This window comes from Annulohypoxylon truncatum, assembly GCF_022578515.1.
Source record: "Annulohypoxylon truncatum strain CBS 140777 unplaced genomic scaffold F4807scaffold_54, whole genome shotgun sequence".
Classification (NCBI taxonomy): Eukaryota; Fungi; Ascomycota; class Sordariomycetes; order Xylariales; family Hypoxylaceae; genus Annulohypoxylon; species Annulohypoxylon truncatum.
In genome coordinates, this window is record NW_025953840.1 from 144029 (window position 1) to 163351 (window position 19323).

The 19323-nt window shown below is 48.8% G+C and overlaps 9 protein-coding genes across 9 annotated transcripts; 5 read left to right on the forward strand and 4 right to left on the reverse strand.

The window, feature by feature from the left end:
- Positions 1-142: 142 nt before the first annotated feature.
- F4807DRAFT_328249 (FAD/NAD(P)-binding domain-containing protein) lies at positions 143-1925 on the forward strand. The gene is made up of 2 exons (XM_047995225.1): positions 143-539; positions 596-1925. Exons 1-2 carry the CDS (start codon positions 235-237, stop codon positions 1743-1745), a joined length of 1455 nt encoding a protein of 484 aa, XP_047849130.1. The 5' UTR covers positions 143-234; the 3' UTR covers positions 1746-1925.
- F4807DRAFT_328264 (uncharacterized protein) lies at positions 1892-3483 on the reverse strand. Its single transcript, XM_047995226.1, has 3 exons — positions 3193-3483; positions 2109-3127; positions 1892-2060 (listed from the first exon to the last, which is right to left on the reverse strand). The coding sequence occupies exons 1-3, from the start codon at positions 3226-3228 to the stop codon at positions 2039-2041; spliced, it is 1077 nt and encodes a 358-aa protein (XP_047849131.1). The 5' UTR covers positions 3229-3483; the 3' UTR covers positions 1892-2038.
- Positions 3484-4161: 678 nt separating this feature from the next.
- On the forward strand, positions 4162-5444 carry F4807DRAFT_446653 (uncharacterized protein). Its single transcript, XM_047999828.1, has 2 exons — positions 4162-4940; positions 5002-5444. The coding sequence occupies exons 1-2, from the start codon at positions 4328-4330 to the stop codon at positions 5154-5156; spliced, it is 768 nt and encodes a 255-aa protein (XP_047849132.1). The 5' UTR covers positions 4162-4327; the 3' UTR covers positions 5157-5444.
- Positions 5445-5693: 249 nt separating this feature from the next.
- Positions 5694-7088, forward strand: F4807DRAFT_446655 (uncharacterized protein). The gene has a single exon (XM_047999829.1). It carries the CDS (start codon positions 5761-5763, stop codon positions 6958-6960), a length of 1200 nt encoding a protein of 399 aa, XP_047849133.1. The 5' UTR covers positions 5694-5760; the 3' UTR covers positions 6961-7088.
- A 4-nt stretch (positions 7089-7092) lies between these two features.
- F4807DRAFT_328290 (FAD-binding domain-containing protein) lies at positions 7093-9143 on the reverse strand. The gene is made up of 2 exons (XM_047995227.1): positions 8554-9143; positions 7093-8421 (listed from the first exon to the last, which is right to left on the reverse strand). Exons 1-2 carry the CDS (start codon positions 8999-9001, stop codon positions 7313-7315), a joined length of 1557 nt encoding a protein of 518 aa, XP_047849134.1. The 5' UTR covers positions 9002-9143; the 3' UTR covers positions 7093-7312.
- Positions 9144-9896: 753 nt separating this feature from the next.
- On the reverse strand, positions 9897-10355 carry F4807DRAFT_465527 (uncharacterized protein; the record flags this gene model as incomplete). Its single annotated transcript, XM_048002287.1, has 1 exon — positions 9897-10355. One exon carries the CDS (start codon positions 10353-10355, stop codon positions 9897-9899), a length of 459 nt encoding a protein of 152 aa, XP_047849135.1.
- Positions 10356-11782: 1427 nt separating this feature from the next.
- Positions 11783-13475, forward strand: F4807DRAFT_471926 (peptidase S8/S53 domain-containing protein; the record flags this gene model as incomplete). Its single annotated transcript, XM_048002973.1, has 5 exons — positions 11783-12007; positions 12065-12319; positions 12375-12857; positions 12951-13200; positions 13263-13475. The coding sequence occupies 5 exons, from the start codon at positions 11783-11785 to the stop codon at positions 13448-13450; spliced, it is 1401 nt and encodes a 466-aa protein (XP_047849136.1). The 3' UTR covers positions 13451-13475.
- A 626-nt stretch (positions 13476-14101) lies between these two features.
- F4807DRAFT_328307 (glycosyltransferase family 1 protein) lies at positions 14102-15849 on the forward strand. The gene has a single exon (XM_047995228.1). It carries the CDS (start codon positions 14164-14166, stop codon positions 15640-15642), a length of 1479 nt encoding a protein of 492 aa, XP_047849137.1. The 5' UTR covers positions 14102-14163; the 3' UTR covers positions 15643-15849.
- On the reverse strand, positions 15820-18582 carry F4807DRAFT_328317 (WD40 repeat-like protein). Its single transcript, XM_047995229.1, has 5 exons — positions 18361-18582; positions 18082-18282; positions 17214-18028; positions 15921-17151; positions 15820-15861 (listed from the first exon to the last, which is right to left on the reverse strand). The coding sequence occupies exons 1-4, from the start codon at positions 18487-18489 to the stop codon at positions 16056-16058; spliced, it is 2241 nt and encodes a 746-aa protein (XP_047849138.1). The 5' UTR covers positions 18490-18582; the 3' UTR covers positions 15820-15861; positions 15921-16055.
- Between the last annotated feature and the right edge of the window lie 741 nt (positions 18583-19323).

The following is a 19323-nucleotide window of genomic DNA, read 5'->3' on the forward strand; positions in this document are numbered from 1 at the left end:
CAGCTAGACTCACTAATGCCGGGATTTACCGACTAGATATAAATAGGTAGGGATTGATCTAACTACCTATCTAAGAATGGCCTTCCCGGCCGGAGGAGCCGGGAATATATACACCTCAAAAACGCGTCGATCAACACACTATCTGCGTGTCTTAAACCTCCAGCTTCCCACTGCCTTGTACCTTGCATATTATATGTAATATACCAAAAGGATTAGCACGGTATCGATTTGGCCATGGCGTCATCGCAAAAACCCTTTCGGGTTATCATCGTGGGTGGCGGTCTCGTGGCACTCACCGCCGCCCATATGTTCTCAAAAGCCGATATCGAATTCGTCATACTAGAGCAACACGAAAGCTTGTTCCCCGAGATTGGCTCACTCCTTACCCTGTGGCCGCCGACCTTCCGTATCCTCGACCAACTGGGCTTGCTAGACGCCGTGAAGCTAGTCATTGACGACATCAATCTGGGCGTTACTATGTCCGCCGATGACGGCACTATCTATTCAGAAATGTCACCCAATACCATTGTGGAGAAGAAGTAGGTCACCCGCCCCAGTCTGTACAAGTAGAGGTGTTAACAGCCACCGTACATAGCCACGGCTATGGGGTACGGGTAACGCATCGGCCACGTTTCGTCGAGGCTCTACACAATACCCTACCTAAAGACGTGCAAAGTCGTATCAAATTGAATAAACGCGTTGTTAACATAAATGTGTCTGACGACGAGGTGAGCGTCGATTGCGCCGATGGCACGACCGTAAAGGGTTCGATCATCATCGGCGCAGATGGTGTTCACAGTAGGACTCGTCAATGCATGCAGGCGCTGGCTGAGGGCAAACCACCTCCTGACAAGGCGCAGGCGGCCAAGAGCCCTTACATCGCTACGTACAGGATGCTATTTGCGAATATCCCTATTCCACCTACGTTGGAACAAGGTATCAATTATGAATGCTCAGCGGAGCGTGTATCGACACAGTTGGTCACCGGCAAGAACCAAGCATGGCTTGGAGTGTATGAGGCTCTCGAGAAGCCTACATCCGAGCGCATTCGGTACACCGACAAAGACAAGGAGGACGTCGTCGAAAGATACGGGCATCTCTACGTCGCCCCCGGCTGCAGGGTCTGCGATGTCTACCCTACGCGTACCGGAAACGTGGGACTGATCAACCTCGAGGAAGGCCGAATAGATAAGTGGAGTTGGAATCGTATCGTACTCGTTAGTGACGCCGTGCGAAAACTGGAGCCACACGCCGGTCTAGGGTATAACAGCGGCCTCGCTGACATGGTCGTCCTTGTGAACAAGCTTCGAAACTTGCTCAGGACCCAAGCTTCGCCTACCACGAAGGAACTCGAGGCGGCATTTGCCGATTACCAGAAGGTGCGGCTGAGAGACGAGTCGACAGTTCACACCATATCTATACGGCGTGCTCGGCAGACGGCGTGGCTCACGCCGTTCAACAGGATCATGTGCAAATATATCGCGCCGTGGACTCATTTCACATATATCGGCTTGGTTTACATCTGGGGGCCTGTCGTTTCTCGAGTCCCCGTCTTAGAATGGTTGGAGGAAAAGTCATTGACTAAGACATTCCAGGTTCCGTATAAGTATTATCCACTTATGGACGAATCTAGGAACTCGTTTTCGACGGGCAATGAGTCTTATCGTCGGTCGATCTACACTGGAGCCGCTGCAGTGGCTGCCCTGGCCGCAGTAGGGTTTCAATATTACAGAAGAATCTACTAACGAAGGATCGCGAGTTCAAACAAAAGCATAACGGCAAGGGTGGCGATCTGTTCATTCAGCATGCATATTTACGAAGATACATAGAATGCATGTCGGAGTCAACTGCTTAGATTCATGACAAGACCTCCTTTTTCAGAGAACTCCGACCTAAAAGTTTACGGGTTTTAGCAACAATATCTTGCAATTTACCTGGAAATCCCCCAAATCCTCTCATACATGAATAAAACTTTCGGATTAGATATCTTTACTGACATAAACCAACCCATCGTATACTCAATAAGCCCCAGACGGCATTAGTAAGCACTACCTATGTATCTAGGAGCCAGTTAGCAAAATTCGAGTTTAATCCTAGCAGTGACTTACACTGTCCTATGATCAGTCGTGCGGTCGAATCCACCTCTCCACGCCCATATCTCCTCCATCTCTTTGCGGTGTTTGGATTTTGGTTTACCGGCCGCGATGCGTAGCTTCTCGAAGTATACCCACGCCGCATAAAAGACCGTGCTCTTAGCGCCCGTCTTAGGTCCCTTGCCGCGGAGAAAGTCGTCAAGTTGCTTTGACTGGATGCCTTTGATCTTGGGCTGGTGGAGCTGCGCGTATATATCGCGGCAGAGCTGAGCCTTCGTTACTCCCGTCGTCCTTAGATGCGCGTTGATCTTCTTGCGGACCTCATCGCATGAATCGTAAACGCTGACATCGTCCGTCTCCTCGCCATCTAATTCGATATTAGAAATATCGGGAAGCGATGTAGTAGTCTTCGCCGCATTTGAAGTTGAACCGCCTTTGCTAGAACCTGCTTCCTGCGTCTGCCTCTTCTTCATGTCCGGCATCTTCAACTTCACTATTTCGCGCTGTCGAAACCACACCCAAGCGCTGAAGTATACGGCATTGCCGCTCCCTCCGTCCGGCCCTGTTTCCCCAAGAAACGCGTTCAAGGTATAGACTCTACGGCATCCAATAGCCTTAGCGAACTCAGCCTTCGTCATAATCCCGGCGTCGAGCAGCTTGTTGATATGATTGCGTACGGCTTGGCAACTAGGCATCGGCTGATCTTTAAAGGAATCCGGGTCAAGAACGACGTTGAGGTTCTGCGTGTATAACGCAATTTCGGCTTCCAGAGAGATTTCCGCCTTGCCTTTCTTGCTAGATGTACTACTCGTCCCGGTACCCCTTGCCTTCGGCCGTTTGATATTCCTGGGTGCAACGGTCGGCGGCGGTCCGAAACTCTGTGCCTCCTCAAACATACGTCTAGTAAAGGCCGCGAATTCTTCATAGCTTTGCTTCCTCTGCTCGTTCTCCTTGCTAGCTGATGAACGTTTCGTAGTCACCTTTGCAGGCGACTGGTTCGCACGACTACTAGCATCTCCGAGAGCTTTGCGCTTCTGCCATCATATCGTCAATATCATGAAATTTCAACCATTCGGAAAATTACATCGGGATTTCTCACTGGGGCGCATGCAGCATTTGATGGTTTGACCTTCATGTTCAATCACGCCTGCTTCTGAGATGCCTGTTTGGTGGTTGTATTCTTCGTGTTTGGGCTGGAAAGGCGCGGGTGCGTGTTCCGACTTAAGTAACCTTGGAAGGCTTGTTGGTCCCCGTGCGCTGAAACTGGCGTCATAATCCCCTATTTATCGGTGTATGATCTTCCCTAGGAAATGAAGCTGGGAAGCAGCTCTAGTGAAGGGAATAATGAAACACATAATTCCATGGGTAGCATTCCGGTTCAATAAAGAATTATCTTCAATACTAGTAGATTTATGGTAACCACATTTGCCTGTCAACAGTTATTTCGTGCATATTCAATCTTAAGGGGATAAAATCGATTATAGCGCTCACACCTTCTCCAGGGAAATGATATCTCCAAGGGCTCGTCCTTCATGATGCTTAGGAAAGCGGAAGGACTGAATGATATACAGTAAAATTCCATCAGTTGCAATTCCGGTTCCCAGTTATGAATGGAGTTTGACATAACTTTTGACGTGTCTTGCCTGGCGTGTAATGAAATGAGGAGCCAACTAAAGCTCACACTTGGTACGGACTAATTATCTACCTACCTATGATAAATCGTGAAAGTCAACAGGAAAATATGAGAGTATATGCCTAGGTAAGAAATATTCTAATTCTACTTCATTATTCGGATAACCTGGAAGACTGTCGAGGATTATGTTCCGGGTTATATAGTGTCCTCACCACCTTTAGTAATATCCTCATTCAAGAACGCGCAGGAGATCGTTAAAATTGGGGTTGTTCGCAATTAAAGCGAGAGAATTGGAAATGTCTATTCTTAGCTTCTAGAACGTTATGCCTAGACTTGATATACGGATGATGATCTTCCAGGCCTTTCGGAATCCATCCCTCTTCCTGGGTGTTGGGTAAAGGAATTGCCGAAGACAACCCCACACAAAATTCATATGGCTATTCTCTTCGAGTACGACATCATCACCACCTTTGCCGGCCCCAACATCATTCGCTAATTTATATCTATAAGGGCTCGCCCCAACTCACCGTAGGTAAGAAATGTAGTTGTCTCAAGTTATCATCTTTCTATTTAGTATCGATTCATTTCGACGAGCTTGAAGATGCTTCGACTTACCCTTGCTGCCCTAGGGCTTCTGGCCGTTAAAGCTGGAGCGCAATGTACTCGGGAAGACCTCATCGCTGCTACCGACAGCCTCCTAGCAGCACAGACCGCAGGAACACCCGACGCCGTAGCTCCACTTGCTGACACCGTCGCATACCTGGAAGCGTTCGAGACAGCCGATATCACGACCGGCATCCTGTCACAGCCTCTAAAAATTGACTTCAACCGCAGTCTTCACGATACCACCCAATGCGCGACGTACACCGAGATCATCGTCACGGACCCAACTCACCCGTACGTATTGGGAACGCAGATGCGCTTCGCAGACGGCAAGATCGCGAACATCAGCACTCTCGTGACCGACCAAGGCGACTGGCTCTTCAACGCTACCGGCACTTACTACTGGGCCTCCCGAGAAAACTGGGACCCGATCCCGGAGGACCAGCGCGACACCCGAGAAGTGATTCAAGCCGCTGCCGACGCCTACGCCGATCTCTTTAACGATAAATCCGTGGAAGTTCCCTGGGGCCATCCGTGTGCTCGTCTCGAAGGTGGCGCCTACACTGGAACAGGCTCAGAAAACGACAGTTGCAACGTCGGCGTTCCTAGTGGTAAGCTGCAACTGCCTACTCTCTAAAAATATTCGATAGGCCACTGACTCTAAAATTGTAGGTGTCTCGTTAACTAACCGTCGCTATGTCATTGACGAGACGCTCGGTGCTGTCGACGTCTTTATTGACTTTGCGACTGTCCCCGATAGCCACGAATTCCGAGTGGAGAAGGGCCAGCTTCGATTTGTCCACACTCTGACTGTGATGGGAGGTTAAAATCGAATATTCTAAATTGATAGTTCTCCGTATCTTGGTTAGCCTAACTTTTGGCAGAGGACATGCGTGTAGGGTTTACTTAGGTATGGGTAGGTAAATAAAACATCGCACGTCGAACAATAAAATCTGGATTATGTCAGAGTCATTCCGCATAATAATTAGTAGTTAATTCGTTGACAGATGACTCAATGAGTGCCGTAGAAATAGGGGGTTATGGTTTAAGCCACAGTTGCCCACTAACTTAATATTATGCTTAAATCGAATCGTTTCTATATCGCGTATATAAAGTTGCCATAGGAGATAGGTGGACTATGACAACAATATCCAACGGAGTAAGCACATGGGAACACGAGTCAGGACCGCTTCCTCTCACCGCTATCGCCGAGAAATTTCACGATAGCGACAAAATTGTGTGTGTGGCCGGTGGGTCATACCCGGGATTCGCCTGGTCTAGACCCGAAGCAATCATCCACCTTACTCATTCTTCTTAAAGCCCTCACTTTTAATTCGGGTTTTTTCCTTCCTTTTTTTCGGTTCATCTCTTTTCCAGTCATTCATTTGGAACGACTTTCCACGCGGACCGTGAGTCTCGCCGAGGACTCCAATGAGCCCAGTGGGTCATCCGCTGGCTCCCACGAGCAGCCTGCCGCTCTTACGTTCAAGCACGCTCAGCAGCGAACAGATATTCTCAGCACTAAACAATCTACATGAGCTATATTTTCCTGTGTCGCTGTCGCGAGCCGTAGAATCGCAGCTTGAACTAGGGAAAGTGCATGGCGACATACCAATTGAACCGGTGGATTCCGGTTACGCGTCTGAGGATGGGGATATCGATGGAGACGAGGACATAGATGGGGAGGATTTTCTTGATACCCTACGTTCTGATGTCTTTGAGCGCAATTTTGCCATCGGCTGGCTGACAACCCTTATCGCGCGCGCAGATGAGTTGCCCCTAGGAGATGAAGATGAGCGCGAACGAGCCATCGACAAAGCTTCTTATGTGCTTGCCTCATTTTCCAAGCCGATGGATGAAGAAGACGAAGAAGACACCGGAATAATACGTAATTTCTCATTTACGTTGGATTTATCTTCTGCGTCGAAGTCTCCTGAAGCCAAAAAGTCCAGTTTCGACGATAAAATCGCAATCGACGTGCAACTAAACGACATCTCGATGACTACGCACTCCGACGTTGGGCTTCAAACCTGGGGAGCTTCTGTTGTATTCTGCGATCTGATATGTGCATCTCCGGCACGGTTTGGATTTACTACGCCAACACTTGGCTCGTCGCCGCGTATTGTCGAACTCGGCGCCGGCACGGGACTAGTTAGCCTGGTGCTAGCTAAAGCCCTTCCACTCCTTGATTTTACCAATTCGACGGTGATCGCGACAGATTATCATCCCACTGTGCTCGCTAATCTGGAGACTAATGCTTCAAGAGAAGGCGTGAAAACGTGCGCTCTTGATTGGTCTGCTCCCGTGTTGGAGACGCCCCTTGATTCACCAGCGGATATACTAATAGCCACTGATGTAATCTATGATCCGAGACACGCCCTCTGGCTGCGGGCTTGCGCCACCCGCCTTCTAGCACCTGGAGGGGTATTCTGGTTGCTTATGACAGTGCGCCCTAATGGCCGCCACGGGGCAGTTATCCACTCTGTCGAGCCGGCCTTCCAGGGGACAAGCCCTCAAACCCCAGAAGGACGACACCTTGCGATTCTAGGCTCCGAGGATATAGACAGGCGTCAGGGAATTGGGCGCGGCGATGAGAGCGGATATAAACTATTTAGAATTGGATGGGCTTAGAGGAATAGACTAACATCATAGACGATAGAGCTAGAGTTACTAGAGCTTAGATCTCCCATGAGAATGGCGTTGGTTTGGGATCAAGGCGTGCTCAATACCTCGGTCAATTTCAATAGAATATTATATGATATTGTTAGGTCTTCTTACATGAAACATCCGCATCTGCAAGAAATACATCCGGCATATAACATGAAAAGGGGTACCATACGCGGAGTGTCGGGCCTATGCAAGGAGGCTTGATACCTGTAGACATACGAATAAGAGAGTACATAGGGAGGTAAGTATCTAGTAACATATTATGAGACGCCTTATCATCTTCCCCTAACAATTATCCCTGTTACTCCCAAGGTGATCAGTCTGCCCGCTTGACGCAAAAAGGGTTCGGCGTGAAGATGCCGTACGGGTCAGCCCTTTTCCTGATCTGTTGTAACTTCTCGTACTTCGCTCTGTCCTCAAAGTAAGTGTTCCAAACGGCATCTAGATTCCAATTGCCATAAGAACCCCACAGCACCCGGCGGTCTTCCTTCGAAATGACGCCGTTAGGTCCGATCGCTTCCATATCGTTAACCTTCTGCCAGTCCTCGGCCCGCGCCTTGGATTCCTCGACATAGAAAGCATCGAGTACACATGTGATGCTCGTGTCTCTCCAACTGAATGCCGTGCCGTTACCCGCATTCCGCGTGAACATCGAGTTCTTACCGCCGAAGCATTGCATTTGCGCCGACAACCAGCACTTGTTGTGTTCGGGGCGGACGATATCATCGATGCGGCCGACCATCCAGTCGGTAAAGCCATCCTTAGCCAACGTGCGCGAGCTCGTCACATAGGCTCTCTTTTCATAGGGATGTTCAAATTCCCTTACGTTGCGGAAAATCCAGTCTCCCGTTAGTTGCGACATGGGTTTTTCCTGGACATTGTCGTTCCCCAGGATCCAGTCAGACCCCTCCTTAATTCGATCAAACCACGACATATCACACTCGTCTCCGCTCTCGAAAGGCACCCACTGCGCAAATATCACTATAGTGCGTGGCCAAGCGATAAGGCCATTCTTTCCGTAAAACTCCGGGTGTGCCCGCGCCATCCATTCATCTATCCCGGGACACAGATCAAGGAGCGGAAAGGCAGAGCTAAGGACGCTGATACAAAGGTCATAGTTGCGAGGAAAGTCGTCGTTGTCAGACATCTCGACCAGGATATCAATAAGACGCTTCAATGTCTTAGTATCGTAGAAGTACATCGCCTTCATACCCCTAGATCCGTTGTAATCCTGGTCCCGGTGAACTTGGATAGTAAAGTGAGTTATGACGCCGAGGTTTCCAGGACTTCCTCCAAGGAATGCCCAGAACAGATCAGGGTCTGTAGCTTTGGTGACCTCTTTGAAATTTCCATCGGTATCCACGATCTCAAGTGATAAGACGTGGTCTCCGAAAAGGCCAAAGCTACGAGCCAATTGTCCGTATCCTGATCATTCCTATTAGCATTTGTGTATAGCCTCGTTTAATTCATACCCCTTCTAACGTAGGTAGGGTACGTAGGTATTACTTATTGTAGCTAAATCACGCTTATACTTTGCATGGAAAAGGGGGTTCATACCTCCGGTTTGGACATGGCCCCCAACATGAACCTCAGTACATTGGCCGTGGGGCACGAATTTCTTGTTCTCGGTGAGCCAAGCATTGAACTCTCCAAGGCTCCAGCTGACGCTGGTGCGAGCGTACGCTTTCCCGTCTTTTTCGAAAATGGTTCGATCGTCGGCCCCCTTGAATGAGTTTTCCAGGTCTAGTTGGATATTCGGAGCGCTTGTAGAGCTAGCTCCGCTGTATTGATGGCCGCCTGTCTTGATAGCTACTGCGACCTTCTTCTCCTTTGCATATCGCAGGGTTAGCGCTATGTCATCTTTGTTCTTAGGCTGGACAATCAGTCCTGGGTTAAGATCACGCTCTTCGCCGTAGGTTGACGTAGCATATTGGTATTTAAGCTCGTCGTAGACTTTCGTCCCGGGGACGTACTGGTTGCCGCTGACACCTGCAATAGTTGTCATGGTTGCTAATGTAGGCTTGAACTATGAAGTCTTCCACTCGAGAGAATAAAATACGGACGTGTTCGCCTCGATTCTTATAGCCCTACATGCTGCATGTTACACGGTAGAAGCCTACACGGTGCGCATCGAAGCTACTCATGTGCTTCGTTCAGCTGGAAGCTTGTGTAGTACAAGGTCGGATACTTACGTTAAGAGTATGACCACAAATTGCTTCTGCTGATGCAAGACCAGAAGCGTGAAGGCGGGCGGTGTAATATCTTCCCCTTTTATTGGCCAGTGTTGCATGTAGAGAGCAGCCACAATTCATTTTTAAACCACTATCTCGCTGATTAGAGCTAAAATGCGCCTGTTTGTTTTCTGGGCTTGGTAATGACCTACCATGTCATCGCGATGGGGTTGTGTTGGTCTGATGAATGACCGCGGCCTTGCCGCCCACACTTTCAACTGCCTGGGTGTAGCCCGATCATGGCTGACCGGTGGCTATTCTTGTGCTACGACATGTAGGCATAAATATACGATGGAAGGCTGTGTCAGCAGGTATTTCAAGACTATTTCCGGGCAGTCATCTTCTACAATTTGTTCTGTGGCTTAAACTATTAAGTATTGCCCGCATAATCTCCATTTTCTTCTACGTGTCAATATACTTATCATCTAGGCACGGAATTCGACGATATTATAACGTTATGGTAGCATGATTTCTATAAATTCAATATGAAAACGTCAGATGGTCACTTTACCTTCCATGTTGAAGACAACCATCGGAGTCTATCCACCTACGTACCTAGGGATGTATCATGTCACCCTAAACAATCTCATCCATGGATGATTTAATGATCATTCCAAACAGTGACAACTATTTTATGCATTTATGTCTTATTCTAGATATCATACTACCTCATGTAGGCCGATAGACTTGGCGAAGTTCTTTCTTCCAGTCTATCCCGGAGTGTTTACTAGGAAAGTAATCCTTTTGGTTTTCGTTCAGTTCGATTGTTAAAAACGCCGTCACCGCCATCTCCGCTCTGCGGGCTTCCTGCTCATGATCGATCCCCAGACCTTTGAAAACCTCTTCCATCGGCGGGCTTTCCGAAATAGATATTTGCGAACTCGACGGCCATACATAGCAACCAACACCACCCGAGTAATTCTCCTTGAGGTTCTGTCCGCACTCAAGTTTATTCGCGCCATTAATCCGGTTCCTTATAGGCTCAAACCCTGAAATGTTTTCATCTAACCTACCAGCATCACAATAGCCTCCCGGGCTATTGGAAGACGGCGCCGAGGCCCGGTCTAGTTCAAAATATGATGAAACCAGCTCATCATCATCAGTGTCGACCATTTCACACTGAGCCATCTGTGATGTTATTTTTAGTTCACTAGATGAGTTCAACAATTCCATTATCCTCAACTTAGCGGTTGTTCCTTAGTTCCAGTCTAACCGACGATATTTAGGTAGGCAGATTGGTAGCCATGCTCTATATACTTATTTAGAGTCATACCCAGGACAGCATTGAATGCGCGTCATAACTCAAATAGGAGCCTTGTTCGGTAAACGAAGCACTATTAATGATAAATAATTCTATTATTATCATACCACGAACAAAGGGCTTGACATAGACTTTGTGACGAGTACAAACCCTTCACAGAACGATCCATTGTCTTTCGGTAGGTAGTATTTAATATGGAACAAAGTATCACTTCTTATTCCCCTGGACCTTCAAGGGGTTGACTAGGTAGCACTCCTTCAGGTCACACGCACCTTATAGGTAAACTATGAAAGCTCCTAGAACAGGTGGCCAAGATCCACACAGAAGTTCTCTCATTTGAGCTTCAAAAGTTTGGCAGCCCCCATTACTCTGAGGATACATCTACCTTTTTTAGAGCCCCTGGCATTGCTATTGGCAAAGGGCAATGGAAAATCTTCAGACTATTACGACGATATTGTAGACAATGTACTCACGAATACAGCAGAACGAGGTGGTAAGAAACTTTTGAAACCCCCTTCTATCATTTACCTGCAACCCTCAATCGTCTTATCATAACGGCGGAGAGCATAATAGTCCATTCAGAACTATTAACGCTGACTTTGGCGTGGACAATATTCTCTTTGATAACGAGTTCAAAGTGTAAAGTGGAGACACCAACTACCTAGAATGGACTATTGGGGTCATTGGTGATCTAAATTGATAGAATAAATCAAAAACATTATGAACAAGAATAAGCAGGTGGTTAATGATTTGATACCTACCTATCTCAAATCAAGCAAACTCATATGCTAATGGTGGCTAAGTCACATCTCCTTAGATTTACGAAAGGCCCGTACCTAGATAGGTAGGGATATCTTTACGCGATGAAATAGGTATTAACTCTTTAACATACTGTAGCAAACTGCAGATTCTAGCCTGGAGACACTGTTTTAGCACGTCATCAAGAGTGTTTGGAAACACATATTTCTGGTTGACCTATATCTGTAGTCCTCAGTCACTACGATAGAAGTTGGATTGCTTCAGCTTCCCTTTGGTGATACTACGAATCATGATAAATGCGTAATTACAGGTAGTCATTCTGATCTTTAGTTTCCACATATCCAAAGTGTTTTCTTCTACCAAGCAGAGAATGAGCCACTATTAGTACTGTATAGCTCATAGTATATAATGGTTAGGTCACTCCTTAATTCAAAATTTGTCTTGCATCTATCTTCATCCATATGAGTTGAAGGAGCCTTGTGATTATACCAACTGATACCATTTTGACCGGTGACACATCTGGTGATTTGGCAAGATGACGCCAAGGAAATCTTTTCTTGATGTGGAAGTCACTTATGTGATTTATCCCAAGGATGGGACTAACAAGACTCAAACGGATCTTATAGAAAAGAAGCTGAAGGACTTCGCTGATCCTTCAACCATCTACGTATCTCAGACTAGGACGGTGGGAATTAACTTCTGGCTTGCGACTTTGCCTCACAAAAAGGCCGATATCATTGCTGTCGAGTTGGCTCACGAGGTAGGTCTCAGCACAAATTTCGAAGATGTTTAACTCTCTTACGCGATTATGTCTTAGGTAGCTTCGATATATCCACACGCCCCAGAGGATACTTCCAACCTTTGTCACGATGCCTTTGATTGGACTACAACATTTCGCCAAATTCTCGACGGCTCCAGTCATGGGGCTGCTGATCATCTTAAGTTTGTTTGTCAACAGCCAGGAACGTCGCTGGATGACTTACATGGTTATTGGTATGATGATGCTGACCCTATCCCTGGAAACGGTATTCCGGTCTACATTGTAGACACGGGTGCAACCCTGGATCATAGAGTAACTTTTACCACACTCCAGAATCCTAGAGATTTCTTAGCTGATCTATTGGCAGGAGTTCGATGATATTCGCGGTGATATCGAATGGCTCCATGTAGGTGAAGACGTTGGCGGTGGAAGTGCCCGGGATGACTCAGGCACCGATCCTACGCAGCAATTTACCACGGCAAAGGCGCATGGAACGAGTATGCTTAGTCTTGTTACCGGTCGGGACGTGGGCGTATCAAAGCGTGTCAAGCCTTACTTGGTACGAATGCCTCGCAGACATATCCCTACCGGTACCGCTGGAGACAGATCTGGACACCCCACAAACGAGGATTGGCTCGAGGCTATCAGCAAGGTAAACGATCATCTAATTACAAGAAGTAACGAAGCGAAAGCCATCGCTTTACTCGCGTTTCACATTCCACGCGAGTCATTCATGAGAGATGGCGAGGATCACTCGGCTGGTTTTGATGCCCGAATGCGGTACCTCTTGAAAGACCTGATCTGCAAGGGGGTCCTTCCTATAACAGGAAGTGGAAACTACCTTGAAAAGGTCCGTATTTTTATTCCTCTGCCTCCTTTAAGTATACCTATGTGTATTGTACCTATCGTAGAGGGTGTGGTTCGATATGCTAACGGAAGCCAGACCACAGTCGATGGATTTCCCGCGAACTACGGACGAAGTGATTACGATCCAATTCCAGAGGTTCTAGTCGTTAGAGGCGTACATGTTCCCTCGTTTGAATTGGATAGTCAAACTGACTTCGACCGAGGACTCCCTCATGTCTTTGCACCAGGCAGTAATATCAAATGCGCTGAAGGGAATCGTGCTGTGTGGCATCAAATAGAGGATAAATGGGATGGCGTGTACAGGGCAGCCAAAGGAACTTCGTGTGGTAAGTTAAGATATCATCGACCTCGCCTGTACTAATTGTTAATAATCATTGTTCTATCACAGCTGCCGCAATCACAGCGGGACTTGCCGCTTATTTCCTAAGGTTGGTCCAAGTTCGTCACTTAAACATCGACAAGAGCCCCTTAGGTTTGAAGAATTACATCATTTCCGATGACCTCATGTGGTCAAGAAAGCCTTCTAAAGATGGCAAGCCGATGCCGGCGATCTGGAACGGCGTAAGATTTCCTTAATCGTATCCAAGGCACTTTGAGGAACTTTTAGTAGCATTAAAGGATTGTATTGTGAGACTCAGTGAGAAGTCCTAGACACCATAAGCTTAGAATAGATTAGATAGGACTTTAATTGAGTATCACACTTTGAATTCTATAGACAAGATCATTGATTCTTCCCATCAATTCGGTCTGCATTGCCCCCTTTGAAGTCGACAGTATTCTAAATTACTGTTAGCTAAACCTAGAGTCTTAATTAGCCAACTCCTTTAAGCAATAGTGGTGCGACGACAGTCCCTTCGTGATTTTTCTACTCCGTAAGTTCTTAGGAAATAGATTCTAAAAGGACATGATTGATAAAATCAATGTTCTGCATTTAATCATTCACTAAAAACTGACCCCTTTCCCCCCTGAAGATCTCGCATTAGGTACCTATGTGAATATAACTTCACCTGAGATATAACATTGATTTAACCCTACATATATCTGAGGTTATGTCCATTTTCTCCATGATATGTTCTTCCTAATTGTCTACATAATTTCAACGTGACAAATGGCTTTCTCCGTGTTCCTTCCCCTATCCAGGCCGGGTTGCTTAGTCAGCAAGCCACGTGGAAAACCCTCAATTCATCCGGATCACACCGTCTTCAAAGGACCGCAACACCGGCTTCCCTCCGGATGCATATCCCATCGTCACTTATAGACCACCATCCACATCCTAGTTGAACAGAAGAATGGCTATCCCCAAGCAGCTCCCCTTCGTCCTAATAGTAAGCCACGCGCTAACGGGGCACCTCGCGCCTCTGATCCGGATATCCAGCGCCCTACACGCGCGCGGCTGGGAAGTCTATTTCCTCGGCCCGACCGCGCACCGCTCCCGCATCGAGGCCTCAGGCGCGTCTTTCATCCCACTCAGCCCCACCGCCGACCTCGACGACAAGGCATACTACGAGGCCCCGCCACAACCCGACTACGCATCGCTGCACTGGGCCTCGCGGGCGCTGATCGACCTGCGGGAACAATGCATCGCGCCCTTACCCGCGCAATGGCTTAGCTTCGTAGCCGCGCTGCGTCTTCTTCGCTCCCGAGACCCGGAGCGCGGCGTCGTGCTAGTGAACGAAGCTTTTTTCTACGGGGCTCTGCCGATGTACCTCGGCGCGCTGGACGCGGACGACGATGTGTTGGAGACGACGGTACTAGGATCGGTGTGCGTCTCGGTGACGGTGCCCGCGATCCGGAGCGCGGAGCTGCCGCCGATCGGGTACCCGTTCGCGTTCGACGGCTCGGTGGCGGGGCGCGCGCGCAACGCGAAGCTCTGGGAGCGGAGCTGGGCGCGGAAAGCGGAGCCGCTGACCACGTTTCTAGATACGATGCTGCGAGAGGCCGGGGCCAGGCGCGGGGTGGACGAGATCTTCCTCTCGGGCGCGAATTACACGGCCCACGAGACCATCCTGCAGCTCGGCGTCCCGGGGTTCGAGTACCCGCGCAGCGACTGGCCTCCCGGGTTCAAGTTCGCGGGGCTAGTGCAAGGCCCGCCCAAGTCCTCTTCCGCAGCAGCAGCAAAACCAAAAGATCCGCCCTTCGATTGGTGGGAGGAAATAGTCGCCAACTCAGCCCTAGATTCACTTCCGCCTTCCGACCCACGGAGGGCTCAGAAGAAGAAAGTCATCGTCGTAGCCCAAGGGACCGTAGAAATCAACCCTCACGACCTAATCATCCCTACCTTAGAGGCTTTTGCTTGTCGTGAGGACGTCCTCGTAGTCGCTATCCTCGGCTGGAAAGACGCTAGCCTATTAACTTACGATTCTAGCATAAAAACTCCGGCCAACGCCCGCATTGCCGACTACTTATCCTACGACGCCGTGCTCGCGCATGCCGATGTCTGGGTCCACAATGCCGGCTTCGGCGCCGTGAACCACGGGATCGCAAACGGAGTGCCTATGGTTGTTGCGGGAGAAGGGATGGACAAGACGGAGAATGCGCGGCGCGTAGCCTGGTCTGGGATCGGCGTCGACCTGGGTTGCTCAAGAGCGACCTCGGAGCAAGTGCGAGAAGGCGTCGAACGTGTACTACAGGACGAACAATTCACAAAACGCATACGTGAGCTACAGAAGCAAAGCGAGGACATAGACTGTTTCAGCATAGTTCACGAAGAATTACTTAGAATAGCAGAAACACGCCCCGGTATTAAACAGCGGGGATTAGAACGATGATAATGGGGAATTGGCAGTTATTACTATCTCTAAGAGACAGGATCTGTGTATGATGTCAGAGTAGCTAAGCTAGGTGACACATCACGATGCGAACCGGCCACTCCCAAGTCCTTCCTATTTCCGTAACACCAATTGCAATCGAGTCTCGAGAAACCATCACCAAGACCACTAGGCTCAAGCGTGATGAAAAGGATCTGCGTAACAACACCTAGAGACCATCTTACTCAAACTGATGGTAAGTATTCGTAAAGGGGTCGTAGAGGGGGCGTGGGGCCTACAAAAGGCTTGCCATAAACCGAGATCTTCGGTCTTTGTCGAAAGGATATCGTAACATTCGGTAATTAGTGGGTCGTTAAGGGGTTTTCATGTCGTTAAATAGAGTCTCCTGATAGGAGTATGGTACGGGTGAAAACCTAGCGACCGGCGTCCTGGGTCTCTGGCTGATAACATCCACCGGCAAGCACGAGGTTCATTCTCGTGAATTGCACTTTCTTCACACTAGTCTTCTTGGTAGGGAACGCGCTGATTTGATCGGGCGTAATCATCACCTCCTTGCCCTTCTTCTTTCCCGTGCCAGCAGCACTTGCAGACTGCGTCTGTCCAGCTTGCTTGCCATCACCTTGTCCTGCCGCGTTGATGTTGTCGCCGTCTTGCTGGTTCACGGCACGACCCTCGGGCGGCATCTCTACGTCCCAGAGACGTACGGTGCAGTCTTGGCCGGCAGATGCAAGTACGGTGCTCTCGACGCAAAAACTGAGCGACCAGATACCACCACGACCATGGCCGCGGCAGCGCTTGATGCGGGTTCCCTTCTCGAGGTCCCATATCATAATGTTACCGGCAATGTCAGCCGATGCAAGGATCTTGCCATTCGGAGCGCATTCCAACGCGGAGATGAATTCCACGTGGCCGTTGAAAATACGGACACATTCACCATTGGCAACAGCCCACATGCGAATAGACTTGTCGATCTCATCGGAAGCTGAGAACACATATGATCCATTGGGGTGCCAGGCGACCTTGGAGATCGCAGTGTCGTGGCCAACGAGAAGACGGAGCGCCGAAGAGTGATCCTGACCCCACACTCTGACAGTCTTATCCCAACCACCGGTAACGAAGTAGTGTCCATGCGGACTCCAAGAGAGGGAATAGACCGGGCCGTCGTGGCCTTTGTAGATGCACAAGCAAGACCAGACATCGAGTGACCACAGTCGTACTTGACCGTCGAACGAACAGGACAGAAGTAAGCTAGGACGGGTGTCAGGCTTACTATCGGGATTAGGCATACCCTCATAGATATCGCGGTCTAGGTTGGTGATCGCGTCTGAGAAAGCTATAGAGTAGACAGGGCCAGAATGGCCGATCAGCTTGCGGTTGTTCGTGTTCGTCGTGTCGGTAGGAAGGAGCGACTTCAATGCTCTACCGTCCACACTCCAAACGCGAATATACGAGTCCGTTGTACCGACAGCCACGTAGTTCTGGTCCTTTGAGAAGTCCATGCAGGAGATACTAAAAAGAAACATGTTAGCATCCAGTCATGTTCCAACGCAGCCAATTAAGGGAATACTTACGCTCCGAGATGGTTGTGGAATGTCCACATGTGTACCGTGATGCCAGCGCCTTGAGCACCATTACGGGGTTCAACCTTGAATCGATCACGATTCTCTCGAGTCTTCTGCATCTCCATTACGACATCTCTAGCTCTGGAGGGAGGGTATGGAATCTCCGATCGTTGGGGGGTATCAACCGATTCCTTCTTCACCGGATTCATCGTGTTGAACTCATCGACTAATGTGGGAAAGCCGTCTCGGGGTGGATTGAGCTTATCCTCCTCCTCAAGTTCAGCGACGACATCATCTCGAAGCTCCGGCTCCATCGGAAGTGGGCCTAACTTGAGAGAGGCCTTCTCATCGAGAAGGGTGCGATTCATGAGACCACTGTGAGCGGACAAACCGGGAATACCCTCTTGAATGTCAACTTCGTCGAGTTCCTGTTGTCGTGAACGGCGGTAGATAGCCTCAAAGCTAAAGGGCTCGATGGGGCCGCGATCAACAGATTCAACGTGGATGTGCTGATTAATGAGGTCAATGATAAGGCCTCCACCTTGATCGAAGTCACGTTCTAGAAAGCTGAACAAAGTTGCGGCCAACGACTTGCTGAGAGGAACCGAGTATTGATTCTCAAGATAGGCTTTGGCGAGCGTGTCTTCGCGGACGTGCTGGGGTAGAGTGATGGTTGCTAGGGTCTTCACTTCATCCGGATGAGACTTCTCGAAGCGACCGCGCAACTCTTTCATGAACTCCTCAGCATGTGCAGAAGAACCTTGCTTGATCAATCGAAGATAGGAATAAATGAACAAGGGCCACAGGAACTTCGCCAACTCGAACTATAGTCATGTGAGATGGTTGCTCCAGGAAATTAGCTAGAGGCTAGTCTTACCTTGTAAACTTCAAGGCCTCCCTGGACCCATACGTCGAAATGCTTGAATGCCGCCAGATATTTACCTGCGGGAAACGACTTGCCGGGAGCAACACCATCACCATTCTCTCGAGGCTTTCCATTCTCGTCAATATCTTTGACCTCTTGACGAAAAATCTCTTCCGTACGTCGATAACCTTTCTTAAGAAGATAATCCGTCACCTGTGATATCGATTAGTCTTAGGTATTTTCGATTAATCGTGTTAACTTGATCAGTAGATTTGAAGTGGAAATGCGTACAAGTGCCGGGACATTATCGCTAGGGGGGTTAGGATTCGGAGTCTGGGGTGCAAACCCCAACGCCGAGTTCTGAGCTGGGCTCAGATACCCGCGGTAGGCCGGCAAGATGGGTGGTTGTTTATCTGACATTGTGATATGACAGAAGAACTAGTTATGAAACTAGTCGAAGAAATGCGTGACGTGAACGAAGAAATGAGTGATGTGAAGGGGGTTGAGTTCTACGATATGTGCGATTGAACGATGGCTAGAAACAAAAGAAGAAGATCGCGAACACTGTTTTGAAAGGGAATGGGGGATGGACGGTTGTAGGTTCAGATTAAAAAAAGAAATTCTGAACGAGGTGACATAGTAGGATAAACAGAGAGTGTGGTAGGTGACGAGAATGGGGACGACAATGATTAACGGTTAGGGCGGTGGGTGATGATGGGGGATCATGGGGATGACTCGATGGAAAAGGGTTACCACTAACTATCTGATTAAGATTCTGATTGTTGCCGGTTGCCGCCGACGATGCCCCTGCGGTAGTGTTTGGGGCAGCACCTGAAGCCGATGCGGATGGCGGTTGTGCGGTGAAGTTACCACCCGGAGCTGCACCGCCAGCGCCGGAGGGTGCGGCGTTAGACATGGTGACAGTGACAGTGACAGTCGCTCTTCTGTCCTCGATGCACGTGTTCTTGGTCCTTACTGAAAGTGATGAGTGATCCAAGCGCCTGAATAGCGCTAAAATGCGCTAAAGTGACTCGAATCTGCTAAGATTATGGTGATAACTTGGGTGCCTAGTACTTTAGTCGCCTGTAATCTTAGAATGCTCAGTGAAGATGAAGTAAAAGTGCGCGGATGGATAGCGGTTGGTAGGAGGTAGAATGAACAAATTGGTGTTGAGGCTCAAAAGTAAAAGGTTAAGGTACATCGGTACGTGCAGAATAAGGCTGGTTCTGGACCCGCATATTCCCCATGCTACCG